Source organism: Bombyx mori, chromosome 23 (assembly GCF_030269925.1).
Source record: "Bombyx mori chromosome 23, ASM3026992v2".
Lineage (NCBI taxonomy): Eukaryota > Metazoa > Arthropoda > Insecta > Lepidoptera > Bombycidae > Bombyx > Bombyx mori.
Window position 1 is genome coordinate 8,609,086 of NC_085129.1, and position 27,575 is coordinate 8,636,660.

General features: G+C 34.1%; 1 protein-coding gene across 4 annotated transcripts; it reads left to right on the forward strand.

The window, feature by feature from the left end:
* Positions 1-541: 541 nt before the first annotated feature.
* LOC101744288 (glutamate receptor ionotropic, kainate 2) lies at positions 542-25,599 on the forward strand. 4 transcript variants are annotated; one of them, XM_021352225.3, is made up of 19 exons: positions 542-763; positions 5,389-5,465; positions 8,351-8,506; positions 8,786-8,970; positions 10,315-10,472; positions 10,889-11,030; positions 11,107-11,274; positions 11,359-11,379; positions 11,450-11,602; positions 13,411-13,629; positions 14,001-14,251; positions 14,584-14,763; positions 15,773-15,910; positions 17,094-17,292; positions 18,243-18,474; positions 21,325-21,440; positions 23,219-23,374; positions 24,113-24,121; positions 24,189-25,599. In XM_021352225.3, exons 1-19 carry the CDS (start codon positions 741-743, stop codon positions 24,339-24,341), a joined length of 2,736 nt encoding a protein of 911 aa, XP_021207900.1. In that variant the 5' UTR covers positions 542-740; the 3' UTR covers positions 24,342-25,599. The 4 variants fall into 4 exon arrangements, with proteins under 4 accessions (XP_021207900.1, XP_021207902.1, XP_021207901.1 ...); XM_021352227.3 differs by having other exon boundaries at positions 557-864; XM_021352226.3 differs by lacking the exon at positions 15,773-15,910 and adding an exon at positions 15,243-15,374 and having other exon boundaries at positions 557-763.
* The last annotated feature ends 1,976 nt before the right edge of the window (positions 25,600-27,575 follow it).

Here is a 27,575-nt window from a genome sequence, read left to right on the forward strand (position 1 = left end):
TAAAAATCAATGGCTTTATTTAAAATTCTATAACAACAGAATTCGGTCTGCGGTTTCTTAAATTGATGCAATTCTTTCTTATACCAATATCATATTGTACCAAGAGCTGTAACAAAAGCTGCTCTAACACCGTAACAGTAAGAAAAATATAATTTTAGTCCCTTATTTTTTTTAATTTCTTATATGGTTGGACGAGCTCACAGCCCACCTGGTGTTAAGTGGTTACTAGAGCCCATAGACATCTACAACGTAAATGCGCCACCCACCTTGAGATATAAGTTCTAAGGTCTCAGTATAGTTACAACGGCTTCCCCGCCCTTCAAACCGAAACGCATTACTGCTTCACGGCAGATATAGGCAGGATGATGATACCTACCCGTGCGGACTTACAAGAGGTCCTACCACCAGCTGTACAAGAGGTCCTACTACCAGTATTAGAAAAATAAAGCATAATAATAATATCCATTCGTATCGTCGACAATATCAGGGAGCTTGCGCGCAGGCGCGATAAGGCTTCTGCGCTCGTGCCCTGTAGCCGTCAGCTTGCCAACGCCAACATCGCGGGCGGCCGTCCTACGTTTCACGGGCCTAAATCTACATCGTACACAAATCGATATTTCATTCAATTTACAACACTATAACAAGAGGAATCACGTGCCAAAACCGACTGCAAGCCACAACAAACCGCGGTCATATAAATTGAAACGGTCGGGCTAATTAAATCGTATGAATGCGTGAAAATGTTCGCTCTATGTTGTGAATGGTGGGTAATTTTCGTAGTAGATTTTTAGTGTGACTTATTATGACAGTGAATTTAATGTATTCAGCAGTTTGTACGAGAAATTGAGGTTGATACCTGAACAGGTGCGTTCCTTTGTATTATTGTCAATATTTAATAATTCTAAAAAGTTCCTAAGCTTCGAATCCACAAATTAATTAATTTTGAATATTTATTTGTTTCATATAAATTTCTTTGAATCATTTACATCAAAAGGGTATGCTTGTAATTGGTTCATTGTCACGTCGAAAGAAAGCGTGAGTTGAAGGGAACGTTAATTGAATCTAAGGACGACTGATGAAGTTCGTAGATATTATTTTATAAATGGATTTATTTTTATATCGTTCATTAATCAATTTCAAATTTGATTGATATCTGTAAAATCTATTAATTAATTATTACAGAAATTCTCGAATATTCATGAAGAGATTGATGAATGAGCGAACAAACATCAACAAATTAATTCAGAAATTTTAGAGTTACGATTCGCATCTGCTTTATTAGTTTAGTAGGTCCATGTTTATTGTGTTTATAATATATTATTACATAGTAGTGTTGCTTATGAATTATATATTTGAAATAGGAAGCCCCAAAAGCTAAAATTACTCCGAAAATTTAAAGGCCAAATACAGCTGTTTCTTAATTTAGTAATCAAGCTCTTGAAACAGTTGTTTATGCTCTTGAAATGAGCTGCTTTTGTGCATTTGTGCTCTTGAAACGAGGGAATTTCGCGCTAGAGTTACATTTAAGCCCGAGCTACCACCACATTATCCAGTGTTTACTGAAAATCGTGTGAACGCAGCACGAAACTATTGGCATTGTTAATGGCATGTGTAGCCGGTATATTTGAGTTAATCGTCTACTATCTTTGGCAAATAATAGAAACAATTTGTTACAGACTTTGTCTCACATTACGTTATTATAATTTCGAAGAAATCTCCAAACAAATTATTTTATTTAAATTTGAAACGATCAACGATGCATGCCAGCTACGTTATGAAACCAGATGAGGGGAGAATTGAATCAAACGAAATCCTGAAATTGTTCATTGAAATACAATAGCACCCACATTGTGTGATTAAATATGAAATAGAGCTTCCTAATTTACAAACTGACAACATAGTGTTGCATCAATTATTGTTAACCGCGATGTTAGCCGCAATAATAATAGTTGGTATTCGCCCAGTGGTTGAAATTCAACCCTAATTATTGACACCTCTAAATTTAAATTATTTTGTTTCTGTAATTTTTCTTGTAACAGAAAAAAAAGCGATTTCTAAAATGTTTTCTTTTTATTCATAGCGGTCTTCAAAAACTACAAAACAAAAGAAAATCGGTTGACACACAAAGGAAAAAGAGGCATTGAGGTGTTTTTGCCTATTTATTTGTAGATTTATATCTACACCGTAACTCATTTAGAATTAAACGTAGTTCTCTGCATTATTATGTTTTGTCTTCAGCTTGTTTGAGAACATTAATAATTTGGATTTTGATTCTGATTTTTCCAACATGATTTTTCGTTGGTTTCCAAAAATTTCCTTTACCATCCATCGCTAGTTTCATCAAAACTACGGGACGTTTAATAATATTTATAATTATTAACTGAAGAATTGTTTCAAAATCAATTGATTCAACAATTTTTAATCCGAATTTAGAAAGATACAGAAAGAGCAAAATAATTTGGACCCGAACCCAATTGACCTAATTCGAATTTCAACAAATTTAAAATGAAGTTCTATGAAGTTTTACATAACCTTAAATATACTGATAGAAAATGGTAGAGTCACAATGGATTTGTTCAACAATTTATTTTGGAAACATTACCTTTGTTGACCTTTGACAAAAAAGACACCTAATGACTTCCTATCTTTTGTGTGTTTTTGATAGTTCAATGTATTTATGTTTCTGTATACAAATCATAAAAAATATTTTTACATCTATCTATGTATATAAAATGAATTGCTGTTCGTAAGTCACGCTAAAACTCGAGAACAGCTTGACCGATTTGGCTAATTTTGGTTTTGAATTATTTACGGAAGTCCAAAGAAGGTTTGAAAGGTAAATAAATGTGAAAATTCTCGGAATTAAATATAAATAACAATTATGTTTTTCCTTTGATGTGTCCCCCGTCGGACGGATTCCTTTTGTTTGTTTCAAGTTTATTTTATACAAAAGTTTAGGTATTTTATGTATTGATTGAGGCACTACAAAGTCTGCCGGGTCAGCTAGTATACAATAAGAAAAAAAAAAAATTTAGTTTTGGGTCAACTATGTATAAGCATAGTACTTTATTATTACAGTGCGATAAGAATTACGTGATTGTTGTCGACTTTGAAACGTAAGGTCCAAGTATGAATCGATGTTTCCTATTGGCTATTATATTCTTAAACTGGATCGCATTACTGCTTCACAGCAGAAATACTGAGGTGATGTCCTACAAATAGTAAAAATGTGTGTCTTTCGTAAATAAATAAAACAAAACAAAATTGCGCACACCGTAACTGTTTCAAACATCAAATAAAACATAAGCAGATATTCAGGTTATACTTAAGAGAAAGCTAATTAACTATTTTCATAATAAAGGAGAATGCTTTCAACATAATTAGGTCGTTGCTCTTAGCGTAAATATGTATTTACAAGGTGGCGGCAAAATTCTGTAGCAGTCTGAAAAGCTAATAAAGATTAACATTTAATCACATTAACCTTAGACGTATGTATGGTATTGTATAAGAAAGGTTTTCGACTTTCTATATAATACAGATTCATAATTCACCGAATTGAGTTCCGTAGTGTGATTTTTGATCAACTTATTTTTATTTTTAATGTACTGAACTTAATTAAAAAACGCTGCGCACACATTTAAGCATACACCATTGAGTATTAAGCATAAAAGACAAACAACAAGCTAACCAGCAATTCCTTAGTCCGAAAAACCGCCGAAAATTTGTGAAATTCAATTGAAAAAGCGAATAATATTTAATAATAGTTTCGGAAACAACGTTCTTGCAGTAATTTTTTTCGACATTACTTACTACATATTCCAATTTAACTGTCAAGTTGCAACGTACTATGAACAACGAACAATAACACCACTGTATTATTCTTAAACACCGATCTAAACAATAAGTGCTAAAATAAATGAATCACTTTATTTGTTTTGATCACCCTAAGTCATTTTTTCCAAAGAGTAAGTGTTAACAGCGGTAACAGTGACAATAATACATATCCGGTAGTAGATTCATTCGCGAAGCAATTGCTCTTGAGTCGTTAGGTCTCGTTCGGAGGCGCTCGGGCAGCTGTTAGCAAATCCCACCCCTCCTGGCTGAGCCTTTACTCGCTCACCTGTCCTGGTGAAACTGGATAGGCCTCCGGGCCACCGGTAATCTTTCAATCATAAAGATAATAATAATAATACATATCAGCTCGTTTTTCATTCATTGACACAAGCGCGTAATAATCCATTTAGCTATATTATAATAAACAAAAATGTGTGCAACTACATGTTTGTAAGATGTTTCTAATCAAAAAAGAAAACTCGCTACGATCGAAGAAATAGAACTCAAGAATTTTTTGCTAGAGCCCAAGAATAAGTAGTGTTTATGGTAATCGAAAAAATGCGAGCTTATCAAATGTACAATTATAAAATAGCTCAGTATATTTTTCTCTTTAATATATCTCATCCAATTTTCTTTACCGCGTTCAATCATTTTATGTTGGATGAATAATAATTATGTATGTAATTTTTTACTTAAATTTATTTGATCCGGCGTCATAGTGGTTAACGCCTTTGCCTCATGTATTTAACTTGCATACACTAAGAAACCATTGCAGGATAGTCGTCGGAGCACCATGATTACTAAGGAAGTGGATCTCCATGATGATCTGGAGCTTGACTCAGTCAGTAAATACCTACAGTCGACATCATTGCGCCACTTTGAGAAGACGGCGCGACATGAAATCCCTCTTGTCGTGGCCGCCGGTAATTACATACCCGATCCTGTAGACCGAATGGTAAACAGTCAACGTCGCCCTAAACACGTCATTACGGATGCTCCTGATCCATTAACAGTGCTTTTAGGTACCTCAAGCACCGGTCATCGTCCTCGCCGAACCCGTCGCTTGCGGCGAAGGGCTCGATGAGTAAATTAACACATAGACACAGCCCTCTGAGTTTCTCGCTGGATCTTCTCAGTGGGTCGCGTTTCCGATCCGGTGGTAGATTCTGCGAAGCACTGCTCTTGCTAGGGCCAGTGTTAGCAACACTCCCGGTTTGAGCTCCGTGAGCTCATCTACTAGCTCGGTGAATCTAGAAAAACCCTCGAGGACAATAGAAAAGGTAGAAAAATAATAACAATAAAAACACATGCGCGTCGTACAAATGTTGACCCAAATCGATCCCAAAACTTTCGGTCCAAAAATCAGATGCGCTAAGAGTCGCCGATATGTATATTCGTTATAAGCTTGTTTTTAGATTTCGAATTTCAAATATACAATAACATAATCTCGTTAATCAGTTTTACGTCACGACATTAGATACGTAGAAAAGAAAGATTTATTTACGCAGATCTATGTTTTTGTTGTATGGCAATTCTCTTATAACTTTGTTACAGGATGAGAGGAACAAAAGTCGTTTTCCTCGTACTATTCTTTGGACACCTTTCGGCTCTTCCGGACACGATACGAATAGGTATGTTCTTATTATGTAACCCAAAACGCTGAATGAAAGAATCTTCCGTCCGTATTTGTGATTTTATCAAGCACTCTTGTTTTATATGGTCAGATATTTTTAATATCGTGTAACTCCAGATTAGTAAATCAATCTGCGGTCACATAAAACAAGAAAATACATCATAATCTTAATTAGTGTTGCCTAATCTCTTTGTGATGTTGAAGCAGGTGGTGGCGTGTATTATAAGTTTAAGAACGTGTGTGTGTGTATAAGTTTCTTTATTTTTATTGTTTATTGATTAGGTGGTTGGACTCGCTCACGGCTCACTGGTTTTAAGTAGTTACCGGAGCCCATAGACATCTACAACGTAAATGCTACCACCCACCTTGAGATATCAGTTCTAAGGTCTCCGTTTTTACGGTACAACGGTTGCCTCACTCTTCAAACCGATTCGCATTACTGCTTCACGGCAGAAATAGGGAAGGTGGGGGTACCTACCTACTTATCACATAAAAATATATGAATAAGTATATATTAATACGTACTTGCTTAAAAAATGACAAAAACGCTATACCTATAATATAATCACGACTCCAAAATCATGTCTAACGATGTGTGGCGGTGACGCACTATGTGGTGGCACTAGGTGACGAATAATGCATATATTATTTTCGATAATCATTTACACGAGAGGTCATTTACACATCTACTAACACAAAAGCAACCCTTATTAATTTTCTAAGATACATATATAATATAATTAAAGTGGACTTCAGTCTTGCCTCTAAAATTAGAACATTTCATTTCACCGTCAATGAAGATTTCACTGGTGTCATTAAGCTCAAAGTAATTTATTCCCCACAGGGAACAGAACGCTGTCACAAAAATACAGTTTTAAACTCAATCTTAATTCCAATAAGCCTTGGTGTATTTTTGTTAATTCCTCTGATCAAGGCAACCGCAATATTACAATAACGATTCGATTTTAATAAACTAGAATTAAAATACCTGAAGTACTTTTAATTTAGATTGATGGTGATACCGTCTTTGTATACTGTCGATTTGTTGAAACAATTTTACTCTAAAATCCTTTGAGTAATACATTTATTAATGTTATTTGCTTCTCCTTACCCATTTTCCTGCGAGTTGGAGCTGGCACAAAAGCTCTCCATTTTGTATTTGATCTTTAGTTACACAACCAGCGCGGTATTAAGCTCAAGATTTTTTGGTTTATGAATTTGGATAGGAAATGATGGGAATTTTAAGTTAGAATATGAAATAATGCTCATATTTTGTTTAATTGATGTATTTATTCAATAAAAAAAGAATAAGTAATTCAAACAAGTTTATCGATTCTTTTGAGAAGTTGACCTTAAATAAATTGAAAACTGCATGAAATACTCAACTATGAATCACAATTAATTAGTGAATCAGTGATTAAATCACTATGCGATTAGAGATTTAAATTACAATAAATCTCTGAATTGTCTTTAGATTAAATCACAAATGAATGGCTGACTGCTTCATTAAAATTGATGCAATTAATTAATGAACTCGTTTTAAAATTCACTTTGAAAGATTGCGCAAGTTTTTAGAACAAAAAAGAACATTATATTAATAAATTTTAAGATGGTTTATAAAATTATGAATTTCTTATATTTTATCATCATTTTAACATTTATTTATCATGCTGACTTAAACATCAATTCCTTTATTATTTTTATCGCCATTATTAGCGATTTCCTGTTTAAATGGTAGGATTGCTATTTAGCATGGAGTTTGATCTCATGACTCAACGACAGTGTGCAAACTTCTGTGGCGATTCAATATTTTAAATCTATACTCTATACTAATATTATAAAGAGGAAAGATTTGTTTGTTTGTTTGTTTCGAATAGGCTCCAAAACTACTGGACCGATTTGAAAAATTCTTTTGCCATTAGAAGCCGACATTGTCCCTGATGAACATAGGCTACTTTTTTAAAATTTTTTTTTTATATTTTTTTTGGTTTCATGTGTGTTTTAATGTTTCCGAAGCGAAGCGAGGGCGGGTCGCTAGTAAATAAATAAAAACGAAAAATTCTTCTTTAATATTTTGTTGTATCATTTACAGTAACAGCTTGATTACATGTACTTGCAAAGTAACATAAAACGAAACTTAACAAATACTTGTTGAAGTTAGAAGAGAACAATACTCATTACATTGTCGTTAAGCTGCAAAATTGCCCAAACTACTATCCCCTTTACGACGTTCTGTTTTACATAACATTTCTGTTGTAACATTTAAATTTTCTGACACCTACGTACTTTGGAAGTCGGTCTAGACGAAACAGTGAAAATCTGTTGAGTATTAAATTTGATCGAGCCTGGCTCCGAAGGCAAAACGCTTCTTACCACACATTCAAAATTATACCAAATATTTACAATATGAAAACCATCCACGATATAAAGACACAGCATTGCAAGAAGAATCAAAAACTAAAATAATTATGCGGTAAATAATTTTGCGGTAGGCAGCGGTTTGGCTCTGCCCCTGGCATTGCTGAAGTCCATGGGCGAGGGTAACCACCCACCATCATGTGGGCCGTATGCTCGTCTGCCTACAACGGCAATTAAAAAAAAAAATAACAACAAAATCTCTTTGTATATTAGGTGGACTCTTTCACCCTGAAGATGATAAGCAAGAAGTTGCATTTCGTTAATGAGATAATGCAGATCGCACCTTACTGCCGCGAGCCAAACCATTAGCCCAAGTCGAAACGATTTCTCCGCAGGACAGTTTCTTACCACACATGCAAAATTATACCAAATATTTACAATATGGAAACCATCCACGATATAAAGACACAGCATTGCAAGAAGAATCAAAAACTAGAATAACAAAAAAATCTCTTTGTATATTAGGTGGACTCTTTCACCCTGAAGATGATAAGCAAGAGGTTGCATTTCGTTACGCAGTTGAAAGAGTTAATGCAGACCGCACCTTACTGCCGCGAGCCAAACTATTAGCCCAAGTCGAAACGATTTCTCCGCAGGACAGTTTTCATGCTTCGAAACGAGGTGAGGAAACGGTTGAATTAAACTCAAGTTCCGTTCTCAATCTTCCTTGATTGAGATTAAGCTTCATTAATTTTAAAACCATCCAAGATAACCGTTGAAAAATAAGTTGGCATATTAAACTTGATGTTTGTGATTGATTGTAGAGACTAGTGAGATAAAAAGGTTAAGAATATATTCAGATATCGGATCAGATGCAGATATCAGATAAATTAAACTAGAAATCATTTTGTTAACTTGTGTTTAAAACTTTATTAAATCGATTGCGATATTTTTTGGTAGTATGTCATCTTCTACGAAGCGGAGTTGCAGCGATATTCGGTCCTCAATCAGCACCCGCTGCCGCTCACGTCCAGTCCATATGCGACACGATGGAACTGCCCCACTTAGAAACCAGATGGGACTATCGCACACGCCGGGAATCTTGCCTCGTAAACCTTTACCCACATCCAGCTGCGCTCAGTAGGGTACGTTTTATGATGAATACACAGAATTAGTTAGTTTTGTAAAGCATTGGAAAAAATTTTGTTTTCTACAATAACATTCTTTTAAGATTTTGGTTAGATAGTGAATGTCGCCACGTCTAAAATCTCATTACTTATTTATAATTTTTTTTATTTTCATTTTTTTTCATTTAATTCAGATTTTGTATCCATATTACATTTATTAACATTTCATATATTATACCTGAATAAAATAAAACAATAACTACAATTACGGCATCAAACAAAAACAATAATAATAGTAATAAAACAAAAAATAAAAATGAACGTCAAAACTACCTTAACCTTAAAACCTTATGATCCTAGGTATTCATTATTATATAAATAATAATTAATAACATGACAATGTATTATTCAAAAGCGTTAATGGTTTGTAGTTCAAATAATGACGTCGTTAAATACCACTGCGCCATTAACTTAATTCGAAACTGCGTTCGAGTTTCAAATGTTTTTACAAAGCAATACAACCTAACCTTCTATGGGCAATTTTTTATTACAATTTCACGGCTTCAAAACAGAGGCATAAAAGCCGTCAGTAAAAATCAGTAAACGGCCCACGAAATATTATATGAAATTGCGAAATCAACCGGAAGATTGGACATCCGCAATTAGGTTGATCGAATCATAGTAATAAAAGGACGCAACAGAGAGATAGCTAACGAGAAAATGTTTGGGAGATAAAAGGGACAATGGGTCGTCATACAAATATACAAATTATTTTGTTAGATGTTAATTTTGAAATTATATTTTATAATGTCAAGGTGTAATGTCAGCTCACCCTTTACTGTGGACTTGCTTAATGTTATTTAATAATAAGCCTACTCTATTCAATCGGATTTTGTTCACAATTCATAGAAACTCTAATTAATATTATTAACCACATGTTATCTCAATTATTCCTTTTAAAAAGCACAACTTGTCTGTGAAATTCCTGCCAAAATTGACTCAGCTGTTCCACAGATTAAGTGAAACAGACAGACAGACAATTATTACCAAAGCCGTTTTTTATTCTGATAAGTAACTAATATTGGTTCACATTGATTTAACTCAAAGCAATTTTTTGCATTACAAACTTTATTTATATTTGTTTGTATATATATTTTAGATGTGAATATTAATGGAGTTTGTTGTTCAATATTTTCTATTAAATTTACTGTCTCTTTTTTCGACATTCCTAACATTGTGAAGTATATAGTAATCATATCAAAATATAATAATAAATCCAAATTCTAAGGTCTTATCTATAAACGATTTGAATTACGTTTTTTTTTTTTGTTTTCAATTTAATCTGTTGTGATACTGTTCTAGGCGTACGTAGATCTTGTTAGAGCTTGGGGTTGGAAATCTTTCACTATAGTATACGAAAATAGCGATGGGTTAGTTCGTCTGCAGGAATTGCTCAAAGCACATGGACCTTCAGAATTGCCTGTATCTGTTCGACAGCTTCCAGATTCTCATGACTATAGGTAAGGAATAAATCGGAGCTTACAAATTATACGTTTTGAGAAATATAACATTTTCTTCAAATTTTCCGAGTCGTTCGTCCGAGTTCGAATTTTAACCACTTCTACGGTTTAAGCTCACGTTTTTTATTGTCCCGGGTGACTGTAAAAATGATAAGTATTCGAAACGTCACAAATAATGTAATGAGAATGAAAAATGCGAGATTAAATTATATCAACAGTTAATTTAGCAGTACAAAAAAAAGATGTCTAATATATTTAGTTTAAAGAGTTTTTAATTAAATCTCACTGACACATACAAATTAACTTTAGAAGCAACGCGGGTAATTTAGATATTTCCCACTGTCTGAAGATTGAATACATGAAGAATTTGATTATACAGAGCTCGACGAAGATAAAAACTTTACCCTTGTTTACAGACCCCTTCTGAAACAAATAAAAAACTCGGCCGAGTCCCACATTGTTCTCGACTGCGCAACCGAAAGAATAAGGGATGTACTCCAACAAGCACAACAAATCGGAATGATGTCGGATTACCATAGCTACCTTATCACATCTTTGGTAAGCTCGTTGGAAACTTGTAGAACTTTCCTTCCCTCCTTACACGACGTGTCTAACGCAATTTGAATTTCAACAGGATCTTCACAGCGTAGATTTGGAAGAGTTTAAATACGGGGGAACAAATATAACTGCTTTAAGACTGCTCGACCCGGAACGAGCAGATGTTCAATGGGTGGTGCGAGATTGGGTTTACGATGAGGCAAGAAAAGGTCGAAAATTGCAATTAGGACACACGACAGCTAAAGTAAATCCATTTTTTTTTTCAAAATTACGGATGTTAGTATGAACTAGTATAATTTGTAATTCTTGATTATTCTTTTTTTTTCAGGAAAATATGACATTTATTAAGGTGAGGCGAAATAACACGACATAGATTTGTTCAGTATATGATTTAAATAATTAATACAATTTTTGAGCAGACAGAAACAGCCTTGATGTATGACGCAGTACATTTGTTCGCGAAAGCGTTACACGATCTCGATACATCTCAGCAAATCGACGTGAGACCGCTCTCCTGTGAGGCTGAAGATACATGGCCCCATGGGTATAGCCTCATCAATTATATGAAAATCGTAAGTAGATTTTGCCTACGCACCCATTCAATCTCGTTTATGTAATCGGGCCTTTTCATTACTCACCGTGAAAACATTTATTTATGCTAAGAATATAAATAAATCGTTTTGAGATCACTGAATAAACTGATTTGGTAAGATAAATTTCTAAAGTATTAGAGTATTACCTAGCACAGGTATAAAATTGAAATATATTAAAATGCTAAAGATTAAGCTCTTAATAAAACAATATACTAAATAAGGCAGTCATAGAAAGCAAAAAACTGCAGTAGCATCTGTTTCGGATTGTTTGCATTCACAGCAATTAAAACTATGGATGGTAAGATTTCGTCTTTGGTTAATAGTTATTCTAAGAAGTTCTCGAAACACTTCTACACGCTAAATAAATACGCAAAAAATGCCAATTCTTAACCTCATATTAATTCTCAATCTTATTACTAGCCAGTAATCATTAAATTGAGACCTCAACCTAGTACCTAAAGTTAGTTGAATTTAAAATCCATTCGTCATGATATATCTGATTTTTTTATAATAAGAATTAATATAAAACAATAAAATAACAAAGCTTAGACCAAATACAACAAAAAGCTTAATGTTTAAATAGCTGTACTATAGTACCTACAGACAAAACAGTTCCGTTGTTTAATCCCGTCCAATTCATTCCAGAAACCTTGTGGCCAATGGTTAAACGACGCAACTGTTTTTAAATACCTTTTTTATGATAGAAAATTGTTGTGGAATTCATTTCAGCTACAACGAAACTGTTAGTTGGAGAATATAAAACTGTTAATGAAGAACAATTTATACAACCTCTTTTGTATAAAGACAATATAATTGAAGTTAAATATTTAAAAAAAAAACACCGACTGCTTTTAACTTATAAATTTGACTGCTAGTTTTATTCCTTAAAACTAATACCTAATTAATTGAAGCTAATATATTTTTCTTAGCTACAATATAACCAATTATAACTTTGGATATTAAATGTTAATTAATAAATTAACTTCATTCATAAGTATTGGTAACAAACCAATACAATTTGTAAAATGATAAACTAAATTATAGTGTTTTCTTCGGTTTTGGCGCGTTGTAAACATAATTCAATGCTAATTTTTATATAGCCTTACGTTTGTTATATTTTTTTATTATTATTTCCAAAGCTTCGAATTCGTCACAGACGAGTAGTTATCGCAAACGTCAAAAATAAACGCAAGATTGAACTGTAAAACTAGTTTCAATTATTTAAAACAAAAATCTTCTATATCTGTCACACTCGACAATCGAATTGTAATTGTTGGATATCCAAGATTCAACTACGACCTTACGCCCACCTCATGATAAGAGGTCGCCGTAATCCATAGGAATGTCTCAGTTTTACTATAAATGACTTGTGTCTTCAAATTGGTACGTATAATTTTTACGTAGCAGAAATGGGCTAAATCGTAGCGTATACCCATAAAGAATTGTAAAACACTTTTCGACCAGTACTAGTTGCTAGCATCAGAATCGGTAATTTTTATTTTTATTGCTTCGATGGGTGGAAGAGCTTACAATCCACCCGATGTTAAGTGGTTACTTGAACCCATAGACATCTACAATGTAAATGCTCCACCCACCTTGAGATATAAGTTCTAAGGTCTCAGTATAGTTACAACGGCTGCCCCACCCTTCAAACCGAAACGCATTACTGCTTTACGACAGAAATAGGCGGGGTGGTGGTACCTACCCGTGCGGACTCACAACAGATCCTACCACCAGTAATTACGCAAATTATAATTTGTTTTTACTTCATTTAACACAATGAACAGGTCGAAATGAAAGGACTAACCGGAGTTATAAAGTTCGATCACCAAGGATTTAGAAGCGATTTCACTTTAGATATAATCGAATTGACAAGGGACGGTCTCCAAAAAGCTGGAACTTGGAATTCATCTGAAGGTGTCAACTATACGAGATCTTACGGCGAGAACCAAAAACAGATAGTTGAAATTTTGCAAAATAAGACTCTTGTAGTGACAACAATTTTGGTAAGTAATATATCACTCCCAAAATTATAGGCTTTAATCTATTATATTATTCTATTGTGCTCTTGAGGCTCACAAAAGCGAAATTAGCGTTTGATACAAAGACGTTAGAATGTTCTCGTGGGACCTGAAAAGATGATTTATGTATTTTAGTATACGGAAAGTCGAATGAATATGTTCCCCGCGAGAAAACATTCATGATCGAAAATGTTACTGGATCCATTTTATGACATCCATTAACATAAATCCAGTTTTGTTTTATGTGGTTTCAAAATTATATATTATAGTACTACACTAGTTCAAATAAATTTACGATGAAAACTTTTAGGAAATTTCTTAATATCGATTGAGAGGCAAATCTTTTCATTCCTTAGAGTGCTCCGTATTGTATGAGGAAAGAAGCGAGCGAAAAGTTAACAGGCAACGCACAATTCGAGGGCTACGCAATAGATCTTATTCATGAGATATCTAAAATTCTGGGCTTCAATTATACATTCAAACTGGCTCCTGACGGTCGATACGGGTCGTACAATCGTGAAACCAAAGAATGGGATGGAATGATTAGGGAGCTTCTCGAGCAAAGAGCAGACCTTGCCATAGCAGATCTCACCATTACCTACGACAGGTAAATTAATTTTAACATTTGAACTTGACATTTAAAATATTTTATAAGTTTAAAAAAAGATGGCTACGTACTTATAATTTACAATCGAAATTATTATAGTTTACATGTTCTGTTACAACAATACGAAAATTACTTAAGTAACAATAGCACTCGTTGCACGATTAGTTTCACACCTAAAAGAAATGCCTACCACTTTGAAATTATTTAATTGACACATTAGTGTAATATCTCAAAAATAATTACGAAAATAAAAATATTCAAATTTTACAAGGAATGGTAACACATATAATTATATACTTTATAATATATATTTTTTTTTTTTTTGTGTACAGAGAGCAAGTGGTCGATTTCACGATGCCATTCATGAACCTCGGCATTTCAGTGCTTTACCGCAAACCAATAAAACAGCCCCCGAACCTCTTCTCATTTCTTTCTCCTTTATCACTGGACGTGTGGATTTATATGGCAACTGCCTATTTAGGGGTTTCTGTGCTGCTGTTTATATTGGCAAGGTATTTATGGACTTTATTTTCTCGTCTAAGTTTCTTTAACAAGTATTGTACGGAGCAAATAATTGATTAAGTGCTAGAAGTTTGTTAGGGGATTTAATTAAATTTAAATTTAAATTGAATAAACACTTAAAAGTTTCATCAACAAAATGATTTGTGGCTCAATTGTGTTACAAAACTTTTGCTGCCCTCGAATCTGTTTATAAATTTTTCTACAAGAAAATATAAACCAAGAAAAATGAAACTGAAATCATGCTGTTTCTGAAAATAAAACATGAGAAACTTAGTATAATATAAATATATTTTATAATAGCTTAAAACAAAACTATAATCAATGTAAATAACCAATTACCAAATCCTACGAAAAATATACTTTATAAAATGTAAAGAAAAATCGTCGTTGCAAAATCGTGACCTCGTTGGACGTGATCAGAATAAGGAATATCTCATGCATCGAAAAGCTAAATGTATTCGTCCGATAGGTTCACTCCATACGAATGGCATCAAACGCATTCACCTGAGGGCGAAAAAATGGAGAATATTTTCTCTCTAGCAAACTGTTTGTGGTTTGCAATCGGATCTCTAATGCAACAAAGCTGTGATTTTTTGCCCAAGTAAGATTGTAATGGCTGGACTTATGGCCAGTTGTAAATAAATTAGGTGATTTAACATTTCATTGTCAAAGCCAGAAATGAAAGGTACATTGTTTCGAATATATTCGAAATCGGTTTTATTGAATTCTTTTACAATACAATTTCATTTCTGGACACTACTATTTGTATAGTGAACTCAGCGATATTTATACAAACGTGTAACTGTTTACGAATACTCCCAGCAAACTTAGCTTTACTTTACTTAATTGCGCTCGTTGTGCTGTGAAACATTACTAAATTTTTTTAAAACTCTAATTTGCTTAGATTTTCATGAATCATGTTTACTTAAAGTATGTTGGGAGTAGCTAAAAGTACCGCAAATGAATATTTTCTAAATTCCGGGGTATATTTGGGCACAGGTTCAGCCCGTACGAGTGGGACGGCCCCAGGAATTGTCTTGACGAGCCGCCAGTGCTGGAGAACCAGTTCACTCTGTTGAACTCGCTGTGGTTCACTATCGGATCATTGATGCAGCAAGGTTCGGATATCGCGCCGAAGTAAGTCCTTAATAAAATATTTGTGGGCTACAATTCTGAACTAGAAAAACTTAAATCGAGTTCAACATTCTCGTTTGAAACATACTCTTGTTTCCCGCATATCGAATTTGTCAAAATAGACTCAGGAAACTGCCTCGCAGTAATTAGAATGTGGAAATGTAGCCTTCAGTTGCAGAGTATGGATGAACAACTCCTTTTCGCTAATTAGTTTCAAAGCGACCACATCCCTTTCTGAATTACATGGATCGATGCTCGTTTTCAGCGAGTAGTATAAATAGAGACGTGTTTGCTAGTTTCCCAACACCGAACTACTCTGAACCAGATTAGCTTCGTGATGTTATTCCTAAATAAATAAATAGTGAAGAACAACGATAATGGTACACTAAATACTTCAGTGTTTGTTCCTTGGCTTGCTGCATCAAAGTTTAAAAAAAGCAAAACTCACTCGTGCACTCAATAAGTAAATTATGGAATGTAGTTTTGTGCATGCTAGTTTTATAGGTTAGTTAGTATTAATCAAAATTAAAAAAGGTAAATTTCTTTTGTTGTACATGAATTAAATGTTGGTCTCTCGGCTCGCACATGGTTCAATAATTTCAAACGAATAAATAACGGCATAGATTAAATCTACTGGTTGTTATCAAGTATTTTCTCTTAGAATCTCGACTGTAAGTATGATTTTTTATAATCTTCCGTTAAAACGGGCGTTTCCACTTCTGCCAAAATTTAAATTTAAATTTTTTATATATTTTTTAATTAGTTACTGTTGAAAGTTTCTATTCGAAAGATTTAATACCGCGGATATCCAACTACGTGTCCTTTATTTCAAGATTTGTGTTGTGCCACGATCAGATGTCTGTAAAGCCAACCGACCCTATTAGTCTGATAGTAATCCTTACATCAAAATATGTTAAATTCCCGAATGAACATTTAATGTGCGTATAAATTAATAATTTTCTTTTTGCAATTTTCTCACTAACACTGTAACTATCTATCTGTACTATACCTGATGTCGACATTTTTTGGAAATAATAGATTCCGAATAGGCAACGTAAGGTAAGTATTATTGTTTTAAGATGAGGATTCTCCTACGCATATTGGATATAAGCAGTAGTCGCTCAAGATGGCTGGAATACCTAGATTATTTTTTGAAACTTTCCCCAATATGATTCTTATTTGACAGAGCCGTTTCAACTCGCATGGTGGCCGGGATGTGGTGGTTCTTTACTTTAATCATGATATCATCTTACACTGCCAACTTGGCTGCGTTCTTAACCGTCGAGAGAATGGACTCGCCCATTGAGAGCGCAGAAGATCTCGCAAAACAAACTAAGATCAAATACGGAGCTTTGAAGGGAGGGTCAACTGCAGCATTTTTCAGGGTTAGAATCTGTTCCATTGTATTTTAATGATGAAAGTGTGTCTGACAGTATACACATTTTTTTTGTATTTCAAACCACTGAATAAATTCAAAAATTCCATTTGAAATGTTGTTATGATTTTGTGATAAATAGAATCGTTTTGTTTTAAAATGAAAAATTGTGTAGTCCTTGTTGTACGGTACAGAATACAGTGGTTGTGGAAATCTCCAGAAAGATTGCCGCTACCGAGTTCGCTCAAGGGAATGATAAAAGATTAATAAAATACAACGCTGTAGTCTGTGTTTCGAAATTAAATAATATATTCTGGCTTATTTCGTGCCGTAAACAGAGACTGTCTCTTTTTTTATGACACTTTGTTTTAATAATTCGGTTGGATTTTAAAATCCGTGTTACTTTTATACAGATGTATTCGGTTTTATTACGTTAATTCAACATGAAATGACGTATTTAGCAATTTATGAAAATTTGCTTAATGATCGTTATTTAGGTGACCGCAAAAATTGATATAATTCCAACTTTCGTGAATATTTTCTACTGTGTGATATTTAAAATCAAGATTACATTTTAATTCGACATACATTATTAATTACGGTACCTCAATGTGTATTACGCCGGACCTTATCGGAATCTTTGCTAGCTTAGACGAGAAAAGTACTCAAAGGTACTCATTATTATACAGAAACTGCGTAAATAAAATTAATTAAGCAATCTTTAATTATATGTTTTCATAGTTTTCAATTTCTATATATGTTCTTAATTAGTTCTTGAACACTTTTATTTGATAAATAAACGGAATGTAGTTTGAGCTTTGAAGAAGAACTTGACCTACCAACACATTTTCGGATAAATTATAATAATGTCATAGAAAGATAACTTAATTTAACTAGTTTCTTAATATTGTTATATAAAAATATTAAATCTCAAGATTTCATTGCGTTTGACTTGTACAGGACTCAAACTTTTCAACATACCAGCGAATGTGGTCATTCATGGAATCCGCCAGGCCATCAGTATTCGCAAATACTAACAAGGAGGGAGAAGAAAGGGTGGTGAGGGGAAAGGGCGCTTACGCTTATCTAATGGAGTCTACGACCATAGAATATGTGGTGGAAAGGAACTGTGATCTAACGCAAGTCGGAGGGATGCTCGACTCTAAAGGATATGGAATTGCTATGCCACCAAGTAAGTAAAAAAAGATATGTTGTGTCGTGGGACACCGGATTGAAACGAAGTTCCTTATTATAAAAATATTAATTTAAAGTTCTATTCGAGGTGTAAATAAAATAAAACTGCAGGTTTCACAACAACCCACGGTCATACGGTAACCTGCGAACTTATTGTGGTACACTTCAATCACGGTTGTTTGCATAAGAATTAGTGTATTGCGCAAACGAACGCTCTGAGATCGTGGTCAATGAATGATAAAAAAATATGTTATTTTTGTACGTTATTATAAAGTTAAGTCGTATACTGTGGCCATTACTAATTTTCACGTTATTACAAAGTTAAGTCGTACACTGTGTGCATTATTCTTAATAAAAATCTTACGTTACGGACGTTTTTCCCCGTTTATTAAAAATTTAAAAATTTAATCGACCATTCAGTAATCAGAATTGGTACTTGAATACAATATTCGATGAAATATGCATTTGCAAACTGAAAATAATTAAAAACAAAATGAGCCAAATTAATTTAAATTCAAATGGTTAGTTCGTCACGCTTTCATTTTTGTAAACGTAAACATTTTTCTCTACTTCAAATATTTGACAGTTTTTAAATAGAGAGCACAAAAATGATGCGATAAATTCGTGTCGTTGCAATGTTTCAACATAATGATGTTGATTTCAAAAAGTAAAAATTCTCGGTTACGTTATTTTCTCTTATAAGTGTTTAAGATAGCAGACTTTTTGCGGTAGCGCTTATTAAATCAAGAACAATAATGCACAGTCCAGAGTTAATTTAACTCGAAACCACCTCTAGTAATATTATTTGGTTACACGGTAACTGCTAACGAGAAAAGTTATATAAATACCTATCGGCAAATCGAGTTAGTACAGATCCATTATAAACTTTGCGAACTGCAGTCCACGAACATAGAAACTTGTTTCTGTTTTTACTGTAACAATAAACAAGCCTTTATTTTTTTCGTATTCATTGCGGAACGTAAATGTCGTTAATTAGATTGGGCTGAATAGAAATTCATATTCATATTCTTCATAAAATAAATATTCATATTCAGCCAAATTTTTCAATCAAAATCACTGACACCTTAAGAATTAAGTTCAAATTATCTAACATATTTATTCTTTTGTTGTGTTAATGAATTTTTGTAAGTGTGAACTAAAGCTCGCTAAAATAAAAAGATCGGTTGAAATAGGAGAAATAGACACTGGTCAGTGTTACTTTTAGGTACCACAAGCACCGGTCACCGTCCTCGTCGAACCCGTCGCTTGCGACGAAGGGTTTGACGAGCGAATTAACCCACAGAGACAGCCCACTGAGTGTCTCGCCGGATCTTCTCAGTGGGTCGCGTTTCCGATCCGGTGGTAGATTCTGCAAAGCACTGCTCTTGCTAGGGTCAGTGTTAGCATCACTCCGGCTTGAGCCCCGTGAGCTCACCTACTAGCTAAGGTTACGCTGAAATAGCCTCTCAAGGCTATCAGCTTAGGTAGGGAAAAAAAAGGTCAGTGTTGTCTTTGTCCATTTATATATAGATAAAATAAAACATAAATACTAAAGTCTTACGTAATTACGTACGAGTATGTCTTTTTAATCTAGACAAAAAACCAGTACAACCAGCGGTCACCGCGACGCGGGTTCACGCGAATGTCACCCGTACGTTATCTGAATATTATATAATATGCTTTACGTGGTGTGCAATACAGGGTGAAGAGTATCATTTAAAAAATCGTTTTCGATCGGTATTATTTTAATCTAATCTCAACAGAAAACACTAGCACTATCACATTCTAAACGCTTCGCTTTCCCCCCTTTGCCTTTTCATGAGTTCTGTCTCATGCGAGGTTTGGACGTTGGTTATTGAGCGACAGGAGGTTTTAGTCAGTTCGACTCTGACATGCCCCACCCTCCATCCCCAGCGGCCCAGTGGAGGGCGGAAGTCCGGCGATTTCCTCCTGAAAAAAAAAAAAGCATCATCACATTGCCCCGTTTTGGAAATGACTCACGTTCTTTAATAATTTTTTTCTTTCTTTGGCCTCGTATAATTATATTTTTCTGTTTTTTTTACCTTCATTATTTTGATACCCTGCTGAGCATAGGCCCTTTTTTTATGCCGATGCCCTATTTTTTGTTTGATCGCCCGCCATTCTCATCCAGGTCCGAACTGCCGTCCTGACAATGTCATCGGTCTATCGTCTACCGGCACCTCTACGACCTAAGCTTGGCCATTAATCCCATAATAGAAATTATAGTCTTAAGCATCGTAAATACCGAATGGACCTCCCCCAATATTATCCATTATTTTTCTATCACAGCTAATTGCTGAAGCATCTCGTAAAACTACTGGAGACGTTTCTATGAAAATTGTTTTTTCAATAGTTAACAAACAGGTGTATTATCCGGTTACAATTATGAAAGCCAGAGCCTGAAAAAAATTAATTCTCGACTATTTACAATAGCAACAAAATTTAAAGAAAATTTCATTTGAGCTATATCCGACATTGATTTTTAAAAATAATCTTGTTCTCTTTGCATTTTTACAAAATTTAAAAATAGTTAATGGTTTTTCTATTCTTCTTCTAATAATAAAAAAAAATATGCACAGTGCACTTTGCTTCCATTTTAGTAAAAAAAATCCCCATAACACAACGACATTTCACTACCAATTTATATATTCAACTACAAATAATTGTACTGTTAACAAAGTGAATCATGAGCCATGACTGAAAGTATTTAATTTATTATATATATTTAATGGACTAAACTGTGATTAAATTACATTAGTTTTACATTTAAATTTAGAAACATATCAAATTAGATCAAAGTAAATTTATAAACGAATACTTTGTGTAGACTCGCCGTATCGCACAGCCATAAGCGGGGCTGTTTTGAAGCTTCAAGAAGAAGGAAAATTGCACATTCTCAAAACGAAATGGTGGAAGGAAAAACGCGGTGGAGGTTCATGCAGGGTAAGTAAAATTGTAATTTTATTGTATTTTGTTCTGTTTTGGCGAGTCGTAGACATTATTAAAACTACTTTTGAAGTTTAATCTCGTGTTTATTATTCTCATTACATTATTTCCGACATCTCGAAGACTTTACAGTTTTTGTAGCCACTCCACGTCTTTGTAGGCTCCTAATTCTAGTATTCATTATTGTCGCCCGTCGCATTTTGTATAAAAACAACCAGTTTCCAAAATCCAATATGAAAATTTGTTTTTTAAATTAAATAACTTTTGACTTTTGTTAACGTCAAAGCAGTTTATTTTTACTCATCATTTTAATAAAGCATAATGATACCATAGATCAAGGTACAAGGTATTCTACTAACGTAAAATACGTAGAATACATTACATTGAAAGTGGATATGAACTTTACATATTGACATTGTTGTAGCCTTGACAGAAACGGAATCTCGTTTCTGTTACATTTTAATATGTAAATTTCACATAAACTGTAGTACATTTATTTCAAGTTCTACGTATCGCTACAATGTTGAATACTAACGGAAAACCTTTGGTTTCGACTTATTAGATTTTTCATTTAAATATTAAACGTGAATTTCTTACAGTATATATTATATCGAAAGTGTATTATTTAAAAAAAAATCAACTACCAACATTTAATTAAGATTATGTGTGTAATTGTGCATGTATATAGTCTGATATATTATGTATTAGTGTAATTTATTATTATTATTATTATTTATTTATTTATTATTATTTATTTTAATTTATTATTTAGTTATTTAAAATCTTATTGATTAGATTGTACTCTTCTATCCACTTATGTAAATCTATCCCTTTTTAAGAACGGCTAGCTGGTAGATAACTCAATTGTTGAGTTAAGCTCGCCATTTTATAAGTTTTCGCAATTATTGTATGGTATTGACTGTGTGTACAATAAAGAATAAAGAAAGAAAGACAAATTTACAAAAAACTATTTGAGGTTCGTTTAAGAACAGCCAATCAATATTAAAATGTAAAATTTACTGTGTGAGAATTTAATAGCAAATTTGCCGTCCAAAGCTGGCTTTAGAACGTAATAAATAAATAAACATGAAAACGTGTGTATGTACTATTAACTAGTAGATACACAAGACCTAACATTCATCGTTTAACGGTAAACGTGATACGACTCACAAATACGCCAATAAACCAGAATGAGACGACAAAATGTCCTCCAAAGACGACCCTACACGCACATTTGACATGTTTTATCTGATTATTTGGCTAAAATTGATTTTGCGACTAGGTGCGGAGAACGAGGATTGATAAACGAACTCACAGCTCATCTGATGTGAAGTGGTTACCGGAACCCATAGGCATCAAAATTGTAAATTCCACCATCAGACATGAGTTGAAAGTCCCACTTTTTTATAGTACATCAGTGGCCCCACCGTTCAAACCGAAACGCATTACTGCTTCACGGCATAAACAGGCAGGATGGTGGTACCTACACTCACTGTGGTGTGGTGGACTCACAAGACGTCCTACCATCAGTAATTACGCAAATTATAATTAACGTGTTTGATTTCTATTACACGACGTTTTACCTTCATCGTGGACGTAATTCGTAATGCTAAGTATGTATTTGATTAGAAAATTGGTACCTGGCTGTGGGATTCGAATACCGTTGTATCGCTTAATACGACTGTACCGGGCGTCTTATCTTTTAAGCCGCGACGACTTCAAAAAGCTTTGCATTAAAACCTTCCTTTGTAACTGTTTTTTGATTGTTCATTTAGGATGAAACTTCCAAGTCCTCGTCAACTGCAAACGAGCTAGGTCTAGCCAACGTGGGTGGAGTTTTCGTTGTCCTCATGGGAGGAATGGGAGTAGCATGCGTGATCGCGGTTTGCGAATTCGTATGGAAGTCACGTAAAGTAGCCGTCGATGAACGGGTAAGTAACCTAACCCATTTTTCAAAACAAAAAATCATCAGATCACAAAATTAATCGTGCATAATAAACAAAAAATCGTAATCATTCTTCGATCAGAATACGAATTTTGTTTCTGAAAAGTTTTCGTGGTAAATCTTTTATTGAGAAATTTAGAGCAAATCAAACTTTCTGTTTTACCGAATTCTTGTTCACTCTCTATGTACATATTTAATTTTTATATTTTGTTTCTTTTTATTTACATTTTTCTATTTCCGTTTGGTGTTGTGTTTTTTACGTCCTAATCTCAACTTTTGTTTTGTTCTAGGTTTATTTTAAATCGGGTAACATTCGACGTTTTGTTATCTTCGTATTTTATTAATCACATTTATTATTCATCATGCCACACCGCACATACCTCTAGCCTTCAGGGCGGTAGTTTTATATGGGAGCCATTGAACTTCTTTACATACTATGTGTGAAACGAAATAATTCGCTCCAAAATTAAACTTTTAAAACATGCAAAGAATATTTGCGGTAGTTTATAGATATGCCCGTAGTGTAATAAAAAACGCCTCAAACTCCTTTAGAAAAAGAAGATTAAATTAGAAACATTATAGTTTTATCCTAAATATAAACAAGCTAGATATTTCAGTTAGCGTACTTTTATTGGGATATAGACCTAGAGTATAGTATTAGATCATAGAGCACCACTTAAAATTTTATGATTATTTTTCATGCATCCGTTTGTGGACACCAAAGAAAGAGGAGGTACGATTGTTCTAAATGATATAAAATAGTCGTCAAATACAATCTATCGTTGAGTGTATGTGGACAGGCGTCACTATGCTCGGAGATGGCGTCTGAATTGCGTTCGGCGCTCAAGTGCCCTGGTAGCGCGGGTGGGGGCAGTGGCAGCGGGGCAGCGCGGGATGGCGCGGGTTCCCCATACCTTCACTACGGGTTCAGTACAAAGAGCCAACTCCACTAGCAGCCGGGACCCGCCGTCTCGCCCCCCAGTGACGTCTAGACACAGTGGCTGAACGACGGCGATGTCGTGGACACAACGTGACAACAACGGTGTTGTTTTCACGGATTGAGCACGACGATTTTAATGTCTGAGTGGAACTTTGAGTTACTTTATTAGAATCGTATGCTACTTCTGAAACGGTCATCTAATGGTTAAAACTCGTGAATAAAATGAACAACGAATTGTTTTTTTTAATACGAACAAATAAAATGGAAAAAAAACGAATGATTAATGATGACTAACAATTTTGATTTAGTCGGATTAGAATGTGGAATGTTGATTGATTATAGACGATGTACATACTTTATTTATTGATGCTATTGCTCAAAGTTGAATAAAAGTTTCAGCTCAAAATAAGGAGCGTTGCGAAAATTAAAAAAAAAACAATAATGAGCTTACATTTGGAAGTAAGCTGAAAAAAATTAAATTAAAAAGACAATAATATACCCTCGAGCTCTCGACGAAATACTTTACTACATTGTCAAGATATTAATCATTCAGTATTTTCAATTCCTGAACTTTAAAAGCAACGTTCCTTAAATTTAATGTGACATATTTTTTACCACACAATACACCAGTTGTAAATAATTCATATCTTTGTCTAGCTAATTCTCGTGAAGTTAAATTAATTATTAACACTCTAAGGATGTTTGCATTTTAAGATAATTTTACTAAAATTCTGGTGATAATGCATGCCAAATTGAACGGTGTGCCAAATATATCGTCAAGTAGAGGCTCACCTCGAGAAATCGATGATTAGTAATTATTGGGAACGTACATGCCTAAAATTCAGCGTCATAAGCGCAATCGTTCTTAACCTTAAATAAGTAAATTAATTTAGAAATTGATGTTTGATAAATTTATTGCCATTTATGAAATGCATTACTCTAGTGATATCAGTAGGTTTCTATAGATCGCTAAAATATTTGAATGTACGACTATGAAACTTTAATCGGCATCTGTAAATAAAAAAACCAAATTGATCATTTTCGTAGGAATAAAATATCATAAAATATTGACCAGAATAATATTATATAATATTATATGATGATAGTATAATATTGTAATGTTTGTAGTGTTTTTCTCGAATTCAGTATAAAAATAAGGCAACACAATAAACGATTCAGTGTTAATCGAAAAACTTCGGTCTATTCTCTGTATTATATTATATAAGTTTTCAACGAAAATGGGTTTCAATAAACATACTGTTTTACTTAAAGTTGGTATTTCATTTGTTTCCGTTTTTATAAAAAATCCTATAAAAACACAATGCAACAACAAACGTCAAAGGAGGATGTCACCAAAAACTATCTACATACATATGTACATATTATGTGTGTGTACGTTCGTATCTCTCACAGGTTGTCGTCAACAATGCAATCCAGGATTCTTCGATATTTTGGACACGTATCGCGACGGCCAGCAGAGCCTATCGAGAAACTTGTTGTTCATGGTAGGGTCAATGGTAAGAGATCTCGTGGACGAATCCCCATGCGCTGGACTGATCTGGTCAAAGACGTTACTGAAACCCCACTTAACGAGTGTGTGCGCCGTGCCTCGGTTCGCAGACTATGGAAAACATCTGTCAAGATTTTAAAAGATTTCACATGACCACGACTGCTCTGCCAAGAGCAACCGATTATGATGATGACGTTCGTAGGTAAAATGCTTACGAATCAGGCGGGCAGAGGATCGTACGATACACTTGATGGTGAGTGATCACTGTTGCTCATGGACGTCCCCAACGCCGGGAACACAGCCAAGTCGCTACCTGTCGCTAAGAGCGATAATAAAAAAAGCGACTGCGCTGTGGTTGTTTGGACGTTTTGTTTCTAATTAATAAATAAAATACTTCATCTTAATCATGATCGTCGTGTAGTATTAGAAGGGACAAATTTGATGCACATTACGGCGTCCCGCCATTTAGCGTCTTCTCTTAAAATCAAAACAGGACATAATGTTCATTATAGTAATGAAAAGTACCCACATAACTTTTGTTTATCCAAATATAATTCCACAATACATTTACAGTTTGCAGAAGTATGATATATAGGGTTATTGGTATAATAACCAATTAAAAATCTATGTATTAATACGCGAAGCCAAAGCTTTGTACTCTTTTTTGCGAAAATTGCGCGGACGGAGGAGTATGGAGAGATATAGAGAATATAGAGAAGGAATGCAGAATCAAATTTTTTTTCTAATTATGTATAAGAAATACATTAAATTAATTAAAAAAAAACAATACACTCACTACCGTATATTTGACACACACACGCATATATACTCTTTTCTTTATTGTGAAAGTCTGTGGTCAATTTGAGAAAAGATATTGTTTGTCTTTAATGTTGTTTGTCTATAGTGTAGCCTTGACGAAATTTATTATTTATTACACGAATAAAGTCTTTGATAATAGAACCACAATAATGTTCAAACTTATAACTGAAATTAATAATTATGGTTGAATTTCGACTACTGGGCGACCGCTAGTTTATATAAAAATTCCCATTTGCTTGCACTTTACGTATTCCAAGAACAATAACAAACGGAACGTAAAATAGGTTAATGAAGCAAATACAACTAGATAGGGAGTTTATCTCCAATTTTACTACGTTTATACGACCCAGGTATCCCGAGGCAGGTTATGATTTATATGAGAACTCGTAAAAGATTATACACATAATATGAAGCATTTGTTCGCGCGACAATAGAAACAAAAACAAAACATCAGAACAATTAATTTTACAGACATTACGTGGATTACAAGATATAGTAGCCCTGGTATTGACGTGACAACGTCTTATAATTCGATGGAGCCGGCTGCACGCAAGAAAAAACATGACTCATGCGGCGTTACCTCGCTCTGAGGCGTTCCATTTAAGGCTTGAAGTGCAAGCGAGAGCGCGCAACGAGCGACAAAGAGGCACAATCGGCCTCCGCGTTCGGCAGCGTTCGACATGTGTCTCTCTCCTACTTGAGTGAGCGATGCATCCGCGTGGACAGCTGCTATACAATAATACATTTACATGTTTTCGTCAAGTATGAAGTTCAGTGAAAAATGAATGTGGTGTCAATTGTTTATAGCAACGATAATTGCGATAATTGAAAAATGAAACCATTCCATCAGTACGAGTATTTTCTTATGACGTTGTCACGTTCAACTATCGTCAGTAAACCGACTTTACAGACAACCGA